Here is a 13,540-nt window from a genome sequence, read left to right on the forward strand (position 1 = left end):
TGTTTGACCTAAGGTGCACTGTTGGACTGGATGTGGTCTGGATCTGAATTTCTGTCGTCTTGCTCCACAGCTACTGTCTTTCTTAGCAGCGCTTACAGGGACTCTCTTGGAGCAAATTCTGGTTAACCCTCAACTCTTCTCCAGGACTGCTCTTCTGTCTGGGTTGAACGCAAGGCTGAGCAAATGCCCTGGTATAAGACTACAGTCAAATGGTTTCTCATCCCAGCTCTCCCATTTCTTTCTCTGTACCCTAGGAGTCTGCTGGGACTGATGTGGACTAGCCACACAGTTTCTGTTTCTGCCACAACTCTCAGTCCTGCTAGTGCCTCACTTTTCTCATCTGTAAAATGGACAGAATAATAGTACTTAACTTTGTAGCATCACTTTGGGAATTAAATAAGCTGAAAAACAAGTAGGTCTGAGCCTGGCACATAGTTGTGGGTTAGTAGATGTTAGCAATCATTGTTATGAGAAATAGAAGGATCTGAAATCCAGGAAAGATCCAAGGAAAAGGGCATTCTTGAACTCATTAAATAAGACACAAACACACAGTTTTACCCTTGACTTATGAGGTGTATCTCATACAGTCCTAGGATCTAAAATCTTTTAGTCTGTGGTGAGAGAGGAAGCAGACTGTCCCTGTTTTTGAGCCCCTTTCTATGGAATACCAGAAGAAAGTAGTGCTTATATTCACTTTACCCCCATTTCTTTGTTTTACGATAGAACAATTTTCAAACACTTTAGTGAGGATTTTCCAGGTTGGGTTGAATAGGGATAAGAGGATGATGAAAAGAAGAGGAAGGAGTTTGAGTCTGTCCTGAATGTGAACTCCAGTGATGTAAGAATGTAGATTTCTTTTATCTCTTTATCTCTTGCATATTTTTCCTGAATTGGTCAACTTAAATGAATAAACAGTTATTTCTTTCTTCCATCTATTCTCCCTGGGATCCTCCTTTTAGAGGAATGTTAACAGACTGAATCATGGAGTTCTTTGAGATTCTGAAGAAAGGTGCAAATCCTTTCCCAGATGAAATGCCAGACATCCACATAAACATTGAGCTTTATGGGTAACTGCAGGGGGTCCCCAGACTTCCATGTCTAAGAACCCCACCCTTTCACCTCCTGCGTTTTAAGCTCAAAAGTTTCTCCATTGGCTTCTTGGAACTAGGCTGGGACTCTGCAGTGAAGTGCTAAGAACTCCAGCCCTGGAATTGTTTTAAATATTCCAAAGACAAGACCTCTTCCTTTGCCCTAGAGCACATTTGTCTCTTGGGATTCGGGAACCCCAAGCTCTGCATGTAAATTCAACTTCAAGTTCAGAATGGTTTCAATTAACCCTAGGACATGAGGAAACATATTAAGGTTTATCAGCTGGTGCGTTTTCAACCAGATGGATCTCAGAATGTGGGAGCTCTAAATGGGGAACTAACAGTTAAATTATGCCAGCGTTAGGGTATCAGTGGGCTAAAGAGGAGGTCTGGGTTCACTTTCGTCTATGCCTTTTAACCATTTTAGGTCTGTTAATTCTAGTTCTTACTCTTCCTTTCATTAGCTATTTTTCAAAACATAATTAAATGGTTCACATTCTCCTGGGCTGGCTGCTAGGTCTTAGAAAGTTCAGCTTCAGAATTTTGTAAGTGGAAACTTATTAATCAAACCCCCAAAAATCAAAGTGACTTACTATTCAACAGGCAGCCTTGGGAAAAGACACTAGACCTGACCCTAAAGGATAGCATATGGTGTTTCATAAATGGCATTTATTACATTGTCTTCTAAGTAATTCATTTCTCTGATTGAAAAGCAAAATAGAAATTTTATAAAGTCAAATACACAAAATGAATCTTTTGTATTTTAGAGATATAGTTCAGTGATGGTCCAGATGACTTAAAATCTTTTAAGTATGCTACTTTATTTTTAATATTAATATTTTACCCTATATAATGGTGATCAGGAGTCTGATTTAAATATATACATATGCTTTGATTCTTAGTTTTGATGTCCTGGGTTCCTTCCTGTCTTTATTTCTATTGGTTATTTGGTTTTTAGATCTCTTTGTTTCACTGTTTCATTTTCTGCCTTTAAGCTGGGCCACTAAAAGCTATGCTATATTACCACCACCACCCAGAAACTTAAGGGAAACTATATGATCAGCTGTACTACCTAGAAAATCTCGACTCTGCCACCAAGAAGTTTCATAATTCTATCTCCTCAATGACTCTCACATCTCCCTACCGCCTTTGCATTCCTATTGACCCTCTTTAATTTTCTTTCCTTCCCATAGGAAATTTCTAAGACAAAACAAACTGATTCTGTAGATATTATAATACCAAACATTTGCAAATATTCATTTGGTACCCTGCCATGTACCTAGCAGTATGCTAGAAATACATATAAATAAATGTTGAAGAGAAATAATTTGTTTAAAATCACCTGTAGACTTGCTGGAGAAGGGAAATCCCATGGAAATCCTGGGAAATCCCAGGGACAGAGGAGCCTGGTGGGCTGAAGTCCATGGGGTCACAAAGAGTCAAACATGACTCAGAGACTGAGCACAGACTTCTTACATTTTGAATTTGAAAGTCTACAGATTATTACCACAAATTTTTAAAAAGAGAGAGACAGAAACATCATCTATTCAGGATGCTTCTGTGTTCAAAACCCTGGCACTTGGATTCCTTCTACAACCCGTATTTCTGACTCACACGATTTGGCCATGAATCAACTCCTTTTCAACTAACCCCCAGGACTTCCCAATTTTCAACAGCAATCAGACTACATCACTCCCTCTCTTAAAATCTGCTTGCTGCCCCACTTGACTTGCACTTAGAACAAACATTTCATCTCCTTGTTTTGGTTCCCAAAGCCCAAAGTGATCTGTCCCCAGCATCATCTCATCCTTTGCTTCCCCTTGTTCATTCCATTCCAGCTGCACTGCTTTCTTCCTGTCCTTTGAACACACCAAACTTTCCTTCCACTTTAAAGCCTTTGTATTAGCATTTCCTTCTATCTTTAATGCTCTTCCTCCTGTTTCTCTCTGCTTTCTTCTGGTCATTCTGCTCTCAGTCTAAATGTCACCTTTTTAGAGAGGTCTTCCCTGACCTCCCTCCTGTCTATTATCACTACCCCGTCACTCTATCACATAACCTGGCTTTAATTCTCTAACTACCCCTTATCACTAGCTTCTGATTTTTATGTTTACTTGTTCAGTACTGTTGTATATGTGTTGGTGTTTGCTTCATTGTCTGTCTTCCATAGAACGTACATTTCATGAGGACAGGAACTGTATCTTTTTAATCATTTTAATGCCATTGCCTGGAACAGTACCTGACACATTGTAGGCACTTAATAAATCGATAGTTATTAAAATAAGTAGTGGGAAAGAACACAGGCAATACAAGGACATGCCTATCTTGGTGTGGGGAGGAAGAGGTTAGTATGGGGAAGGCTCCTTTAAGGAGGAAATTCCTGCTCTACTAGAGCCAGGCACCCACAGAGGGAGAGGGTGCTCTGGGCATAAAAAGAACATATGGAACATACAGTGTATTCTGAAAAGTACAAGATGTCTTGTTATAAATGCATGGTAGAATTGTGGTGGACGAGAGGGGTAATTGAGTAATGGCAGGAGATGAGACTAGATAAATAAGAAGCCTCATCTTGAAGAGCCTCGAAGTGTCATCTTAAGAAGTTGGTATGTATTATTCAGGGAATAGAAACAGCTGATGGACTTTAAGTAGTGAAACAATATGATCAGATTTTGTGTTAGAATATTCTGATGGCATTAGAGATAAAGAACTGGAGATGGGTAAACTTGAGAAGAAAAGATCAAGGGGAAGATGATTTCTTTGGTCCGGGAAAGAAGTGATGTCTGAATTAGTGCGGCAGCAGTAAAATGGAAATCTGGAGAATGGCCAGGTATCTCATCAGAAGGTAAAGTCCATGGGGTTTGATGGCAGATTGATGTGAAAGGATCTTTGGTCTTCCTTCCCCGTTCCTACTTGATGGAGGACTTGAAGGTCTTTGTGGGCAAGTAGGTTGTGGGGCTTGGGTCAGGGATACTGTTAATAATAAGAACATGCATACTTTATATGAGCCCTGTTTGGTGCGGGAGCCTTTCAAAGGGACACACCCACTCCAGAAATTTACATGGAGTTTGCCATCTCCTCTTCCTCTTCTAAGAGCTGCTGCTATCTGATGCTTCTCCAGGCTTTCTTGAGACACACCAGCTATGGTAGGTCCTGATTTCTCTACCTCTCCTCCACTGGCCACTGTCCCAACACACCTCCTTGAGCTGGCCCCACAGCCACCCACATGGAGTTCAGTGAGTGAGTCCTGCTCCTCTGTTCTCTCACATGGGACGTGAGCCATCATGCCCTTGTTTCTCTCACACTCCAAGAGAATGAGACAAAGTGCCTAGAACATATTTTTTGTACAGCCTTCTTATACTCTCTCTCACCAGTTTTTTTTTTAATTGAAGGAGGACTTCTTTCCAATATTGGTTTGATTTCTGCCATATATCAATATGAATTAGCCAATAGGTGTACATATGTCCCCTCTCTCTTGAACCTCCCTCCCACCTTCCATACAATACACTTATAAATTTGATACAATCACTGCTGTAACCCTATTGTACATAATTCTAATTATCACGTTTTCCCAACATTTTTCCATTCAGCATGCTTCCATTTTACTTTCAGTCATCCCCTTGCTATTTTTCACTTATTTGTTCATTTATTCATCTGTAACATACTATTTATTTATTTATGGTTGTGCTGGGTCTTCGTTGTTGTGCAGGTTTTTCTCTAGTTGCAGAGAGCAGGTGGGGGAGAGCGGGCTACTCTTTGCTGCAGTGCACAGGTTCTCATTGTGGTGACTCACCTTGTCGTGGTTCCCAGGCTCTAGAGCACAGGCTCGATAGTTGCAGCACACAGGTTTAGTTGCTCCGTGGCATGTGGGATCTTCCTAGACCAGGGATTGAACTTGTGTTCAATCCCTGAATTGGCAGGCAGATTCTTTACCACTGAGCCACCAGGGAGGCCCTCTGTAACACATTTATTAGGCAGTAAGCATCTGTTCTCTACTATGGCTGGGGTTCAGATGTAAGTCATAGCCCTTGTCCTAAGATGGCTCTGCCAGCTGCTGCCTCCAGCTGAGTGCAAATAGGTTTCTTCTGCATTTGGATTGCAGACTTCATGCTCAGGAGGAAAGTCAGGGGTGGAGATGCTGATGGAGAGCCACTGACATGCAGATGACCATAAGGAGGCCTCAGGAAAGCAGAAGATTGATGAGAAGAGGGTCCTGGAGGCAGGAGCCCAGGTTAATCTCTGTCTCTGCAAGTGAAGGCAGAGTTGACGTTGATTCAGGAAAAGACTGAGATCAATCCCTCAAGATGTCAGAATAGAAGCAAGAGAAGAACCAGGGAAGCATTTTAAGCAAAAGGAAGTAGTAATATTTATTGCTACAGAATGGTCAAAGTAGATAATGATGGAAAGACTGCATCAGGTTTGGTCACTGGGATGTCAGTGGTGAAGTCAGCACTTCACCACTGGTGGGACTGGTGGGACTAGGAGGGAGAAAGAGGAGGCAAGGAAATTAATAAAACTGAAATGTAGAGGAAGGAGAAGAATCAGACAGGACCTAAGCAGAAGACAGGGGGTCTAGGGAGAGACACTGAAGGTTCTGCCTCTAAAGTGCAAGGCTGTGGTCTACAACATAGGCAGGAGAACAGAATCACCTTTCTGCGGTGCCTTTCCTGCCAACTTTGTCAGCCCCCTGGCATGCTGGCAGACATGGGATTACTACTGGGATCTGAAAGCTCTATGCAAAGGTCGAGGGGAAAGAAACACTTCCTGCCCCTTCTACTTTGTCTCTGCCTCTCTCTTCACCCCACACTCACTTTTAACTTTTTGGAAAGTAAAATTAAAGACAAGCACAGTGGAAAGCAGCTTTCATGAAGGTTTACACAGGCACAGGATGTTATTCCAATAACCCTGTCTTAGACTCCTTCCCAGTGACTTCCGGTTTGATGTAGGCTGCCAAAGAATATTAAAATAAAAATGAACAGAGCACACGGCTTCTCCTCAGGAGGTATTTCCTGGTGTTTCAGCGCTTGTTTAGTCACAGACACCAAGACAGAGCCCTTAACTCTTCACCATCCTAGATCTAGTGCTGCCTTGTCCTAACGGTAACAAAGAAAGTAGGGACAAATGTGAGAACGCTTCCTCACCCCAAGGAAGTTTCAGAGGAAAATTATTGCTGAAAGGAAGGCTTTTAAGCATCATTAATCTTCCACACCCACACACCAAATGCTTGTCAGTTGCCAATGAGTCAAGGAGCCGTCTTACAGTTAACATAGAGATTTGCTCTCGGAGTCCATGAGCCTTCTGAAATTGTCCGAAAAATTTTAAGTGTGCAATTTTTAAAAAAGAATCCTGATTATGGCTTTTATCAGACTTTCAAAGGAGTTCATGAGTTCTGTGAGAATAAGAATCACTGTGCTTTATACATATAAAAAGGATAACCAACAAAGACCTATTGTATAGCGCAGGGAACTCTACTCAGTACTCCGTAATAACCTATATGGGAAAAGAATCTGCAAAAGAAGGGGTATATGTATATCCAAAATTGAATCACTTTGCTGTACACTTGAAACTAACACAATATTATATATCAACTATATTCCAAGATAAAATAAAAATTAAATTTAGGAGGAAAAAAAGAATCACTGTGCTAAGCCAACATACATTCCAGTGAGCAAGCATTGGCAGGTCATCTGAACTCACTGAGTCTCAGTGGTAGGCAGTGACGGTAGTCCCAGACCTGCTATAGAATGCTGGAGAAATGCTTAATTGACTTGGTAGTCATCTTTACAGTCTCCTGCCGCTCTTATAGAATGAGAGGTGATTCTTGGTATAATCGTGATTTTAGAAAACAGAAAAGGATGGTCAGATTAAAGCAGGAGACACACAATGACTTGCATTTTCCTTTCTCAGGTCTTGTGTCTTAACAGAAGCAATTGCCAGTCCTCTAAAATCTTAGAAAGTTTAAAACCAGCACACACTCTCTTTCTCTCTCTCTGTCCCTATTTTGCTAAACCAAACCATATTGAAAAGTTTACGCAAACAACTTAAGACATAAAATGGTTCTGCTGGGACAGTGGGTGGACTTGGAAATGCAGATGGGGGTAGGAGCCTCACTGGCTCACTATTCCAACACTCTTCCTTGAGCTGGCCCCAAAGCCAGAGAAACCTGTAGAAATACTCTCCACAGGAAGAAAACCACTTTCTCAGGGCACAGGAAGACCACCCCCTAGATGATAAACACTACGATCCTCTGGTCTACCTGGGAGAAAGCCAGCAGATTCAAAGGCAAATATTGAATCTCATTAGCTACATTACTGTGCTGTTCACCAGCAATATTTTTGCTTCTGTCTTTGCCCCCCATCAAAATCCTGGAAAATTATATAACCTCTTGAACCCTTCTAAGTGGAGAGCTAAATTTTTAATCATAAGTTTTAAAATAAAAGACGGAATTTCTAGTGAATTCTAAAAATTGGCCTTTCACAATAAATGTTACATCATTTCCTAGAGTTTATCCAATGGAATAAAATACCACCGTGATCTGATAACACTTAAAAAAAAAAACAAAAAAACTAGTTCCTAATAATAGGGAAGTTAATATTTTTTCTTTTTTGTTGTCTCTTCTTTAATACCTATTTCTATTTCATTTCCTGTGCAGAATTTTAACCTAATACATTTTAAGCTTATTTTATTGATAACTATATCATATATTTTTATATAAATAAAAATATAATTAAGTTGAAATGTAAAAGATTCAATTTTATGAAATCATAAATCTGTGTTAAATGTTTTCCTTTTTGATCGAGTTAGCATGACGATTACTTTTAGTACACAATTTAAAAATAGCATAAACAATACTGTAAGTTTTAATAAGTAACTTAAACTTCCATATTTAAAATGGTATTGAAGACACATCTCTATATAAGGAGAGGGGCTTTTTCCCTATCCACGTAACCTTGTGTGAATATTATTTATTGATGTAATCAAACAAGTTCACCATCAATTCTATTCCTATATTTCATTTTGTAAGGATTTTATTAAACATTAAGTACCTTTATTCATTTGAATAAGTAAATGGAAATGGAAGCTTCTTATAATGATGTCTCTCAATTCTTTGAACTCCTTCCAAGTTTCATGTCCCAATCAAGTTAATGAAAAGAGAGAAATGGAAAACTCCTTGACATGAAAAGGATTTGTTTCACTATCATTTGAAGCATTCAAGTTGTCAGATCTACCCCAATACCTTGGGTGGTTTCTGTTTGGCATACCAGATGTTTTTTACATACAGAGACCAGGCCTAATGATTAATAAGAGTTAGGTTACAAAAGGTGTGATTTCTTTTGTAAATGGAAGAAGTAAATACATTTGTAGGCAGATTGGTTTTAGGGAAGTGTACATGTTGAAGATAAAGTTGGGAATCTGAACAGAGATTTAATTAAATTCTCCCTGCTTATGTACTCCTTGGGAAGCCAGGCTCATTCTGGTTTGAAGATTGCTGCTATAGCACGTGGCATGACACTCGTTGGGTACTGAATTGAAAGTGGTATAACAATAACTGGTGATACAATATAATCCACAGAGAACTCTGTGGGATTAAGTTCCTACTAAGGGGATTATCCGGAGAAGGCAATGGCACCCCACTCCAGTACTCTTGCCTGGAAAATCCCCTGGACGGAGGAGCCTGGTAGGCTGCAGTCCATGGGGTCGCTAAGAGTTGGACACGACTGAGCGACTTCCCTTTCACTTTTCACTTTCATGCATTGGAGAAGGAAATGGCAACCCACTCCAGTGTTCTTGCCTGGAGAATCCCAGGGACGGGGGAGCCTGGTGGGCTGCCATCTATGGGGTCGCACAGAGTCAGACACAACTGAAGCGACTTAGCAGCAGCAGCAGCAAGGGGATTATCGCCATACTTCCTATGCAAAGAAACAGCACCATAAATCATAACATTATGATACTCTCAACGTTTGATAATAGGTCCTGCAGCGGCCAGTTGATTAGCATTCTAGTAAGAACACAAAACATGCCTGCTTATCAAAGCCAATATTCAGAAAATCTAGATAGAAAAGTGCCAGGCTTCTTATACAAAGATAACTCCACTGTCTGGAAGATTTGCACTGATTTGTGTTACATGCCCCACACTATCTGGTCTGTCTGGAGTCAACAGTACATATACACTGTGTGCACACGCACACACACACATACACACACAGACGCTACTACCACAACCACCACTTACCCCTATAGACCCTATATCATCCATCTGTGGAGCCCAACTGTGGCAATTGAGAATTTCTATCTAGGAAAGGTTTCAGGTAGCGATCTGGCTGGAAGAGCAACATAGCATCAGTAGAAAACAAATACATGATTTTTATGTTTGTGGTTTTGCTGGGGTGGCTCTGGATGAGCACAGATGTGGAAACTAGGCTCGGGCATGTCACATATTCCATCATCTACAACAGCAATGCAGGGTGGGTTTGAAAACCTAGAGATTTAGAAAAGTAAAAAAGCAGAGTGGCAAAAGTTCTTGTTTCAAAGTTGGGCTCTTCTTCTGTCATTTTCAATGTGTTGCTTTCAACTCTACCAACCATCAGTATTCTCATGTGTAACATGAGGATGCTGGGTGAGCATCTCCAGAACTTATTTGTCTAAAAACACTTTCAGTTCAGTTCATTCAGTTCAGTCAGTCAGCCATGTCCGACTCTTTGCGACCCCATGGACTGCAGCATGCCAGGCTTCCCTGTCCATCACCAACTCCTGGAGTTCACTCAAACTCATGTCCATTGCATTGGTGATGCCATCCAGCCATCCCATCCTCTGTCGTCCTCTTCTCCTCCTGTCTTCAATCTTTCCCAGCATCAGAGTCTTTTCCAGTGAGTCGGTTCTTTGCATCAGGTGGCCAAAGTATTGGAGTTTCAGCTTCAGCATCAGTCCTTCCAATGAATATTCAGGACTGATCTCCTTTAGGATGGACTGATTGGATCTGCTTGTAGTCCAAGGGACTCTCAAGAGTCTTCTTGAACATCACAGTTCAAAAGCATCAATTCTTTGGTGCTCAGCTTTCTTTATGATCCAACTCTTACATCCATACATGACTACTGGAAAAACCATAGCTTTGACTAGGTGGACCTTTGCTGGTAAAGTAATGTCTCTGCTTTTTAATATGCTGTCTAGGTTGGTCATAGCTTTTCTTCCAAGGAGCAAGCATCTTTTAATTTCATAGCTTCAGTCACCATCTTCAGTGATTTTGGAGCCCCCCAAAATAAAGTCTGTCACTTGTTTCCACTGTTTCCCCATCTATTTCCCATGAAGTGATGGGACCAGATGCCATGATCTTAGTTTTCTGAATGTTGAGTTTTAAACCAACTTTTTCACTCTCTTCTTTTACTTTCATCAAGAGACTCTTTAGTTCTTCTTTGCTTTCTGCCATAAGGGTGGTATCATCTGCATATGTGTGGTTATTGACATTTCCCCCAGCAATCTTGATTCCAGCCTGTGCTTCATCCAGCCTGGCATTTTGTGTGATGTACTTTATATATAAGTTAAATAAGCAGGGTGACAATATACAGCCTTAACATTCCCCTTTCTCTATTTGGAACCAGTCTGTTGTTCCATGTCTGGTTCTAACTGTTACTTCTTGACCTGCATACAGATTTCTCAGGAGGCAGGTCAGGTGGTCTGGTATTCACATCTTTTTAAGAATTTTCCACAGTTTGTTGTGATCCACACAGTCAAAAACACTTTAAACATGTTAATAGATTTGATGAAATCCCAACATAAGGGAGCTTATGAGAAGTCATCCTTGCTATAGATTCAAGGCAAATAGTTTATTATTCATTTATTAATAAAAATTATATATGTCTACATACATGCATTAAGCATTGAATAATATTATAGACATATATTAAAATAGTAAAGGAAGAAAACATAGATCAATAATACAGAATAGATGGCATAGTGCAGCATGACTAATTGATGTTCTGTGCGTCAAAGTACAGGCCAGACAACTGCGTGGATCAGGGAGGTTTTGTGAGACTTCCTATTATTCTTGAGTGTGGCATACCAGTTTTTAAAGGGAGATTATTGCATAATAATAATGATAGCATTTTTAACATAATGCTACAAAATGCATCATAAAAGAAAATACTAGTGGCACCAAGTTGTTACTCAATAAATATTTGTTGAATGAATGAAGAAATTAAGTCTGTTCTAAGCCTTGATGCAATGTTCACCTAGGGGAGGACTTAAGCAGAGTAGCGAGAAATAAAAATAGAGCAGAAGGCTTGAGGCACCCCCTAATGGAAACAGACAGGTCACTCAAGACCATGATTACTAAGTAGAAGTGGTTGGCCACATTGATTGCACATGGACACTAAAAGGCAGTTTTCTTGTTTCAGGCCAGCTGCCCAAAAGCCATCTGGAACTGGAGATTTCAGAGAGCGGTCTTCAGAACTGTCCAACTCCTTTGCTTCAGTGTCCTGATCTTCGGTAAACCTTATGCTAACCTTTCACTTGGTCCTCAGAGATGAGGGTAACTTCTCCAAATGGGCAAAGTTAAGGATGGTAGCCAGTTGTGAGGCATGGGAAAACTGTCCAAGCCCAGATTCCTGGATGGGGGGAAATACACCCAAAACCACCATATTGGTAGAAAAGGCTTCAGGGAAAACATACAAAAATACACCTAGGGCCAATTTATACATTAGACTCAATAGACACAGGCCTGCATTACCTTTAGAGAGCCACAAAAATGCTGTAATTTCTTTAGAAATTATTTTCTTCTAGGCCAAAGAAAATGTTTTCATGTGCAATACTAATATGTTCATCTTTAAACCAATGCAGTTATAAAAGTTTTAATTTTATTACTGAAGAAGGGGATTCTGAAGGCAAAATTCTATGCAAATCAGAATCTAGCCCTGGTGATATCAGAATAAAGTCTTATAGTGAAACAATGCCATAGAGGTGCCTATGAGGGAAGGCAAACAGAACCGACTCTCATGTGGGCAGCTGAGGAAAGGGTTGATTAGGAGCAAGGCCTCATAAACAGGAAAAAGAGCCATTTCCAGGCCTGATTGCACCTCTTCACTTGGGAACTGGCCTCTTCTGGTGGGGGTGAGCTCCCACTGGCTAGGTTAACACTACTTTGTGTCCTAATGCCCTTTATACTTTTGAAGGGCACATTCTTTATTTCATTTGATTTCATAAACATTCCTTTTAAAGGCCTGTTTTAAGTGCTATTTTAACAAGTGAGTAAGCAGAGATGGAGGAAGTAGAGTAATTTATCAAAGGGAAACAGCCTGGAGTAGTGGGATGAGTGTAAGATTGCAACCCAGGAGATACGATGAGCCTCTGGCACAAACCTGGTGCTTTTACTCAACAAGTATGCAGGGAATGCCTGATTAGTGACAAGCTCTTTGCTTGGTGTTAAGAATCCAGAGGTAAAAAGAGACCCCCATTAGGATTCACAATCTAGCAGGTGTGGCCCATGTCATACAAACAATGTTGCAACACCTGGCAGTAAGGGAGGTGCAGATAGAGACAGGGTGCCTGGAAGAAGGAACACCAGGCCCCCCTGGAGCAGTCATGGAAAGTAGGTGGAGGAACAGTTTACCAAGCCTAAGCAGAAAAGGGGAGCCAGAGGAGAAGGAAGAGCATGTGCAAAGGCATGGAAGTGGGTGACTTCTGGTTTTGCTAAAGAAAAGTAAATATGGTGGGTGATGAGGCTGGACTAGCAGGTAGGCTCCAGATCATAAAGCATCTTATTTTCCACGTGAAGAGGTAGTACCTGTAGATAATGAGGCAGCCATCAGGACATTTGACATGTCATTTAAATGGCACCCAACTCCAGTACTCTTGCCTGGAAAATCCCATGGATGGAGGAGTCTGGTAGGCTACAGTCCATGGGGTTGCGAAGAGTTGGACATGACTGAGTGACTTCACTTTCACTTTAATTTGGGCTTGGGCAAAGTATTTAACATCTCCTCCATTTCTAAAAGGAGAAGGTTAGAAGGCCCCTAAGATCCCTTTCAATGCCGGTACTTTGTGATTCCAAATCTTTAATATTAATACCAAAGATCCTTAGGAGAGGACACTTTCTTATTCTTTTTTTAAAATTTATTTTTAATTGGAGGATAGTTGCTTTACAATGTTCTATTGGTTTCTGCCATTCAACAATGTGCTGCTGCTGCTGCTGCTAAGTCGCTTCAGTCATGTCCAACTCTGTGCAACCCCATAGACAGCAGCCCACCAGGCTCTGCCGTCCCGGGGATTCTCCAGGCAAGAACACTGGAGTGGGTTGCCATTTCCTTCTCCAATGCATGAAAAGTGAAAAGTGAAAGTGAAGTCACTCAGTCAGGTCCGACTCTTAGCGACCCCATGGACTGCAGCCTACCAGGCTCCTCCGTCCATAGGATTTCCCAGGCAAGAGTACTGGAGTGGGGTGCCATTGCCTTCTCCGCTGAATCAGC

The 13,540-nt window shown here is 41.0% G+C and overlaps 1 protein-coding gene across 1 annotated transcript in view; it reads left to right on the forward strand.

Annotated features, from left to right (window-relative positions):
- Nucleotides 1–13,540, forward strand: part of SELP (selectin P) — a 105,806-nt gene that overhangs the window by 62,728 nt on the left and 29,538 nt on the right. The window contains exon 3 of the mRNA XM_070385321.1: nt 11,474–11,564. Coding sequence (XP_070241422.1) covers nt 11,474–11,564 — 91 coding nt within the window. The remainder of the gene's footprint in view (nt 1–11,473; nt 11,565–13,540) is intronic.

The sequence above is a fragment of the Bos mutus genome, chromosome 16 (assembly GCF_027580195.1).
Source record: "Bos mutus isolate GX-2022 chromosome 16, NWIPB_WYAK_1.1, whole genome shotgun sequence".
Lineage (NCBI taxonomy): Eukaryota > Metazoa > Chordata > Mammalia > Artiodactyla > Bovidae > Bos > Bos mutus.